Here is an 8,319-nt window from a genome sequence, read left to right as displayed (position 1 = left end):
TGTACTACTGTATTTGCCTCTACCACCTCTGATGGGAGGCTATTCCACTTATCTACTACTCTTTCTGTGAAAAAATTCTTCCTCACATTTCCCCTGAATGTTCCTCCCTCTAGTGTCAGTGCATGTCCTCGTGTTCTGTTGCTCCTCTTCCTGTGAAGAATGTCTCCCACCTGTACCTTGTTAAAAACCCTTGATATATTTGAAAGTTTCTATCATGTGCCCCCAGTAAGGAGCTGATTGGCTGGACATTTATCTCTCTTTATCAATCTTGCATTTATCTCTTGTTAAAGCTTAATACATCTGCCCCATTGTTCCATGCACTGGGACACCTCAGGTGAGTATGACAATGGGGTGTGCTTACACAAATCTTACATGTGATTTGACTCATTGAAACCTATAAACTTTGGTATCAGTAAAAAAAATGCCTTCACCGGTCCAAATTTAAAATGTCATACGTGTAAATGTTGCTCACATTTGCTTACACTTAAGTGGAAGGTATCAGACACACTATGGTTCGACGTTCCTAGACGTCTTTTTCAAGCTGGAGTGGGAGTGTGCCTGTTGGGGTTTAAATACCCATATACCGGAAGTCATATGGGCGCTGCTTGTACCCGGTGTGGGATCGCCCGCACTTGGCTTATCCAGAAGGTCGGCTCCACGTCTGCCGGAAATTATGTCAACCGGACGTGTCCCACCAACATCACAACGGTGGGTTGTCCATCGATAGAATCATTGATGGGTAACCTCGATGATGTGCAACTATGTGTTGAGAACCATTAATGGTTTTACCCACCAATGGACAACCCTGCTCTAGTGTTCCATGACCTTTGGGCTAATCAGTTCCTGTGGATGTGGATCGGGACTCTGAGGCCGGAATGGGATCATTGGGTTGGCCAAAAGATGGTCTACAGTCATTAGGTCCACACCGTTGTATCAACTTGCTGGATGGTCGACAGGTGTCTAGGTCGACATGGGACAAGGTCAACAGGTGCATAGGTCGACACAAGAAATATGTCGACATGGTTTTTCACTGTTTTTACCTGAATGTCCACATGGACACAGTTTTAAGTGCACCGCGTCCCCTCGCTGCGCTCGGCACACCCTAGTGGATTGTAGGGCATGAAATACCACCTGTCGGCACATGTCGGCTCAAAAAAGCAGTCTACCTTTTGACTGTTGATCTAGCACATGTCAACCTAATGCTTGTGTCGACCTAGACACCTGTTGACTTTGTCCCATGTTGACCTAGACTCCTGTCAACCTTCCAGTATGGCGACCCAACAGTGTCGTGTCGACCATTGACCGAATTCCCCGAGGCCCTTCACATTTGAAGACAAAAAAATAAACATATTCAATAGCTTTATTTCATCGATGGCAGCAAAACGTGTGGTTTTCACCAATGATGGTAAAAGTAGTTCACATGGGCCATCGACAAATCAATGAATTCAGATCATTGATAGTCGATCCCTATCATCGGCCTGATGGCAGCATCACAACCTACAGCACTGTTTGGGTCACTGACAGCTTAATTTATTAAAAAAACATGTTACCGATTTCTCTTGAATTCCTGTTCAAATGATATATTACGTAGACTGTGTAATCTCGTCAGTGGACATGTCCAGGACTATCCGGAGATTGATCTGCATGTGTGGACTAATGAGGATTATCATTAAGCATCATGGTTTAGGACTGCTTGTCATGGCACACTGGTGGAGGCCAGCGGGCCAGTCAGGTTCGGTTCACGGGCCGCATCCGGCCCGCGGGCCATATGTTGCCCACCCCTATTTTAGGCTGACCGCTATTTACAAATGGGAGTAAAATCAATCGAAAATCAAATAAGTTTTCACCTGTTTGGCCGCATGCAAATAGGAGAAATCGCTCAGTGGGGGTGGGGTCAACGTTTGCCGGTTTGCGTTTACCTGTTCGCTAGGCAGCGAATACATACGCTGCCTAATAAACAGGTCTGAATCAGGCACAAAATGTGTACACACTAAACAATGTGATTGAATTATAGTTACAAATTGCCTCATGATGTTAAATAGGCCATACTGTAGCGTGTACGGTTGTACGCAGGTTCAGGGATCACTCCCAGCTCAGCTGCCAATACAGCCACCTTTAAATATGGCCGCAGCATCCTCACAACATCAGGAAACATCCATTCTCCTGAATGGGATCTATGTTCAGACCGGAGCAATCAATCATTCGCACAATCCCGAAGAAGCCTCCAGGCAAAGTATGATTGCCGAGTGAATGGATGCCGGAAGCAGTTCGTTGCTGTTCCCCATCACATAGATAGGCCGGACACAGCGGGTAGTGCTGCCGGCAGCCCCCCAGAGCAGCAATCTGACCCCAGCAGTGATCCGGAGTGCAGCAGCCGCAGGTAATACCCGGACACTGGTCCATCATCTGCTAACACTGCACACAGTCAGGCAGAGGGTGAGCAGCTGTTGCCTGTGTTACACTGACTCCTCCCACTGCTATGTAACAGCTTCTACCCAGCAGCCACCACCACTGCCAGGTACCAGCAGCTGCTGTATGGTGCTGTGTACCCAATGTGCTGTCACATGGTATAGCCACCTACCTGTCATACCCAGCAGCCACCACTGCCAGGTGCCAGCAGCTGCTATATGGTGCTGTGTACCAACTGTACTGTCACATGGTATAGCCACCTACCTGTCATACCCAGCAGCCATCACTACCATGTACCAGCAGCTGCTGTATGGTGCTGTGTACCCACTTTGCTGTCTCATGGTATAACCACCTACCTGTCATTTACCCAGCAGCCGCCACCACTGCCCGGTACCAGCAGCTGTATGGTGCTGTGTATCCGCTGTACTGGCCCACCTACCTGCCATATACCCAGCAACCACCATTGCTAGGTGCCAGCAGCTGCTGTATGGTGCTGTGTACCCACTGTACTGTCACATTGTATAGCCACCTACCTGTTCTATACCCAGCAGCTGCTGTATGGTGCTGCTGTGTATCAACTGTACTGTCACATGGTCTAGCCACCTACCTGTCACATACCCAGCATTCACCACTGCAAGGTACCAACAACTGCTGTATGGTGCGGTGTACCCCCTGAGTATAGCCACCTACCTGTCATATACCCAGCAGCCACCACTGCCAGTTACCAGCAGCTGCTGTATGGTGCTGTGTACCCACTGTACTGTCACATGGTATAGCCACCTACCTGTCATATACCCAGCAGCGCCACCACTGCCTGGTACTAACAGCTGCTGTATGGTGCTGTATACCCACTGTACTGTCACATGGTATAGCCACCTACCTGTCCTATACCCAGCAGACGCCACCACTGCCCGGTACCAGCAGCTGCTTTATGGTGCTGTGTATCCACTGTACTGTCACATGGTATAGCACATACCTGTCACATACCCTACATTCACCACTGCAAGGTACCAGCAGCTGCTGTATGGTGCTGTGCACCCCCTGAGTATAGCCACCTACCTGTCATATACCCAGCAGCCACCCCTGCCAGGTGCCAGCAGCTGCTGTATGGTGCTGTGCACCCCCTGCGTATAGCCACCTACCTGTCATATATCCAGCAGCCACCACTGCCAGGTGCCAGCAGCTGCTGTATGGTGCTGTGTACCCACTGTACTGTCACATGGTATAGCCACCTACCTGTCATATACCCAGCAGCTGCCACCACTGCCCGGTACCAGCAGCTACTGTATGGTGCTGTGTATCCACTGTGCTGGCCCACCTACCTGCCATATACCCAGCAGCCACCACTGCTAGGTGCCAGCAGCTGCTGTATGGTGCTGTGTACCCACTGTACTGTCACATGGTATAGCCACCTACCTGACATATACCCAGCAGCCACCACTGCCAGGTACCAGCAGCTGCTGTATGGTGCTGTGTACCAACTGTACTGTCACATGGTATAGCCACCTACCTGTCATATACCCAGGAGCCACCACTACCAGGTACCAGCTGCTGAATAGATGAGCGATGCGACTCCCTCTATGTGGCAGAGACTATGGCAGCAAATTACCTATATGGAGCTGACATTGTATTCCCTTCCCTCAGGAGACGTCACTAGAAGACAAACCATGGAGGTCCTGGTCCTGGAACATATCCGGCACTCGCTACTGACTGACAGGAACAAAGACCTGATCATAGACAAGCTGCTGAGCCTCACCATGGAGATTATCTGTCTGCTGACGAGAGAGGTGAGAGGCGCTGAGCAGTGGCCACCAGGAATTGTGGGTAGGAGCAGGCAGATGCCCTCTGTGTGTGTGTCTCCTGCCTCTTATGGTTACAGCCATATATACAGCACAGCCTTGTTACACAGAGATGGTGCAGAGCTGCTATCCTGCCTATATACAGCTGGGATGACTGTATATGAGGAGATTACTGTATTATAGACATAGGGCGGTGTCTAACATTTTGGTGCCCAAAATAATCATGTCTGACTTTCTATAGAAATAGTTACTTATTTTATTCTGAAATCTTTCTTGTCCCTTGTGCTGGTTCTTTACCATTAGTTTATATACAGGTATACAGGGTGTAATTCTGTTTCTGCGATCCAGTTCCTGATTGTGAGCCAGAACATAGGCCATTGGCTCTGCACCCTGCTGGTTTGTGATTGATATGAGGTCACTCAGCATGTGCAGTGACTGTCACATGTTATACATGGTCTGTATGTAGTACACAGCGTAGTAACATCTGTACATGTTGCTTTATCAGAGCATTCACTGTTGTCTCATAGGATTTCATTGTTGTGAGAAAGTCAGGAGACCAGGTGACAGACATCAGCGGCCGTCCTGTGCCAGACAGAAGCAGCAGCACCCAGAGCCAAAACAGGGAGGCTCCACCTCATCCACCAACAGAGGAGAGGAACCGTATCGGGGCACCTATGGAGGTATATAACAGAGAGACAGAAGAGGTGAGCGCTCTTATTTTACATATACTGATTTTTTTGGGGGGGTAATAAATGCTTTATGGCCTATTGGTTGGTCACTGATTTATGTTGTGCTATATAGTAACAATACTGATATATCACTGGAACCCTGGTGATTGGTCAGGGTGCCCTATGTAATTCATCCCTGACCCATCATCTCCCATAGTGCCCTGCAGGGGAATGTATTACACAATACTCCTAGGTGTTGCGGTAAGTCATGTAACCAGCTCTCCTATGCTGCAGGTGCCTGGGAAGTGTAAGGATATGGAGGTCTCGTTCTCTGTGACAGAGTGGGACTATTCAGGCAGACACAAGGACGATGTAATGGACCCTCCGCATCTGCCTGACTCAGTGGGTAAGAGGACGTCTGTCAGGGGGTGTGTCTCCTGCACCATCCAGTCACTTCTCTCCACCCCTCTCCCGGGTGATTGGCTGTTACTGGAAGCTGCAGTTTTGGCCAAATTTGCCTCCATTACTTTGCATGTGGGTCCAAAGCGACTGCCAATTCCAGCTGACATCTGACCCCCGTCTATTGGATGCTGGGGCTGGTGGAAGGTTGGATGACACCTTCTTCCCCCAGTGTCACTGGTCATGATGACCCTCGGGAGGTGACATCCCACCCAGATACACGTAACGGTGCAGGGCTGTTACTCCCGACACCTAGTGACAGGTCTTGTGCAGTGATATGTGCTGCTGTTATTACTAAGCATTGCTATATGGCTGTCATTGTCTGTTCTCCCCGCAGGTGAGTGTAGCTCTAGAAGCCCCCCAGGACGATGTGAGACCCCTCTGTATTCCCGGCATCATATAAAGGAAGAGGACTGTATTCTCATAGAGGATGATCAGGTAGCGGGACTGGATACATTATCTCTTCTGTATTATGTTACTGTAATATCCTTATCCTGTGTATCCTTCTGGTATAGACGCTCGGTGTAATAATATCTCTGTCCTTGTATGACAGGATGAGCCAGGAGACAGGATGTATCACCCGCAGTGTAAGGAAGAGCAGCCGATCCCTGATCCCAGCAGCTCAGGTGAGACGGCAGCGGGATTGGGTCACATGACCAATACATTGTGTGTAATTGTATCCTACTGTATATAAATAGCTAATTGGGTACGGTGGCAGGGACAGCATATTTTCACATGAGGGTAATGTGGAAGATCCAGTCCAGGTTTTAGAGCAGCAGCAGGAAAATTAATTCCAGTTCAGATTTCTTAACCAATGTGATAGAGGTTTCGCTGATTAGCAGCACCTGTGGCTTCCTGTTATGTGTGTCCAGGGTAGGAGGTCATCGCTCCCAATGTTAATAAAACAGCTGGGTGATTGGTCGGTAATGTAATATTACGTTAGGTGCTTTGGAGCCTGACTTTGATATCTGTGGAAAACCCCACGATGCTCTAAGCATGTGATTGGTGAATGATACATGTACACACTCCCCTTTACTCCAGCATGTGATTGGTACATGAGACATGCATACACTCCCCTTTACTCCAGCATGTGATTGGTACATGACACATGCATACACTCCCCTTTACTCCAGCACGTGATTGGTGCATAACACATGTACACACTCCCCTTTACTCCAGCATGTGATTGGTACATGACACATGTACACACTCCCCTTTACTCCAGCACGTGATTGGTGCATGACACATGTACACACTCCCCTTTACTCCAGCATGTGATTGGTACATGACACATGCATACACTCCCCTTTACTCCAGCACGTGATTGGTGCATAACACATGTACACACTCCCCTTTACTCTAGCACGTGATTGGTGCATGACACATGTACACACTCCCCTTTACTCCGGCACGTGATTGGTGCATGACACATGTACACACTCCCCTTTACTCCAGCATGTGATTGGTACATGACACATGTACACATTCCCCTTTACTCTAGCACGTGATTGGTGCATGAGACATGTACACACTCCCCTTTAATCCGGCACATTTGGGGCTATCTTACATGGCAGCACCATCTAGGACCTCTTCTACATGTTCCCTCTGTCAGTAACCCGCTAGTGCCAACTACTCCTATTGGTGCTGGTAAGCCGACACCCACTCGTCATCTGCACACCCCGTGGTGTCCTCGGTTGTAGGAGAATAGTCACTGCCACCACGAGGCTCCTTCCCCTGCACCGGGAACCACTTACTACTTGGTGTATGCACCTGCTGCAGCGCCTCTTTGCTGGGTCCTCATGGTTACTGCGGGTCATGGCTGCTGCATAGTAATCAGAGCAATAAGCACAACACAGGACAGGACAGCCGGGGGATGGCTTAGAGTTAGCTCTTATGTGTAAGTCCCAGAAGTACAGCAGGTGGAGGCGTCTTGCCTGGGCGAGTAGTGTAACATGGGGCGTTTCTGCCAAGTTAGTATGTGGTGCCCGCTGTTCCTGTAACATGTCCAGGCTGAGTCAGCGTGTGACATACATGTAACATGGTACTCGGTGGCAGGCGGTGGTCTCCTCATTACTCAGTAGGGAAGTCCTCCCCTCCCCACATCACTATACTTACTGTAATGTAATACTCTGAACCCATTCCCCGCAGGTGGGCGCAGCGCTAGAGATCCCGCAGACCCCTGTGAGACCCCTCTGTACTCTCCGGGCTGTATATAGAATAACTATACCTACTGTAATGTAATGCTCTGTACGCATTCCCCGCAGGTAGGCGCAGCACTAGAAATCCCGCAGACCCCTGTGAGACCCCTCTGTACTCTCCGGGCTGTACATAGAATAACTATACCTACTGTAATGTAATGCTCTGTACCCATTCCCCGCAGGTGGGCGCAGCGCTAGAAATCCCGCAGACCCCTGTGAGACCCCTCTGTACTCTCCGGGCTGTATATAGAATAACTATACCTACTGTAATGTAATGCTCTGTACCCATTCCCCGCAGGTGGGATCAGCGCTAGAAATCCCGCAGACCCCTGTGAGACCCCTCTGTACTCTCCGGGCTGTATATAGAATAACTATACCTACTGTAATGTAATGCGCTGTACCCATTCCCCGCAGGTGGGCGCAGCGCTAGAAATCCCGCAGACCCCTGTGAGACCCCTCTGTACTCTCCGGGCTGTATATAGTATAACTATACCTACTGTAATGTAATGCTCTGTACCCATTCCCCGCAGGTGGGCACAGCGCTAGAAATCCCGCAGCCCCCTATGTACTCTCCGGGCTGTACATAGAATAACTATACCTACTGTAATGTAATGCTCTGTACGCATTCCCCGCAGGTAGGCGCAGCACTAGAAATCCCGCAGACCCCTGTGAGACCCCTCTGTACTCTCCGGGCTGTATATAGAATAACTATACCTACTGTAATGTAATGCTCTGTACCCATTCCCCACAGGTGGGCGCAGCGCTAGAAATCCCGCAGACCCCTGT

The 8,319-nt window shown here is 49.4% G+C and overlaps 1 protein-coding gene across 5 annotated transcripts in view; it reads left to right on the top strand.

The window, feature by feature from the left end:
- Positions 1 to 981: 981 nt before the first annotated feature.
- Positions 982 to 8,319, top strand: part of LOC146058210 (uncharacterized) — a 110,418-nt gene continuing 103,080 nt past the window's right edge. The window contains exons 1-6 of one of the 5 annotated variants that reach the window (XM_083170342.1): positions 982 to 2,380; positions 4,054 to 4,196; positions 4,736 to 4,912; positions 5,171 to 5,282; positions 5,673 to 5,773; positions 5,889 to 5,961. In XM_083170342.1, coding sequence (XP_083026468.1) covers positions 4,077 to 4,196; positions 4,736 to 4,912; positions 5,171 to 5,282; positions 5,673 to 5,773; positions 5,889 to 5,961 — 583 coding nt within the window. In that variant the 5' untranslated portion in view covers positions 982 to 2,380; positions 4,054 to 4,076. Of the gene's footprint in view, positions 2,437 to 4,053; positions 4,197 to 4,735; positions 4,913 to 5,170; positions 5,283 to 5,672; positions 5,774 to 5,888; positions 5,962 to 8,319 lie in introns of all 5 variants that reach the window. The other 4 variants (XM_083170341.1, XM_083170340.1, XM_083170339.1 and 1 more) reach the window with 4 other exon arrangements.

The sequence above is a fragment of the Crinia signifera genome, chromosome 2 (genome assembly GCF_055691185.1).
Source record: "Crinia signifera chromosome 2, ASM5569118v1, whole genome shotgun sequence".
NCBI lineage: Eukaryota > Metazoa > Chordata > Amphibia > Anura > Myobatrachidae > Crinia > Crinia signifera.
This window is presented reverse-complemented; position numbering and strand designations above follow the sequence as displayed.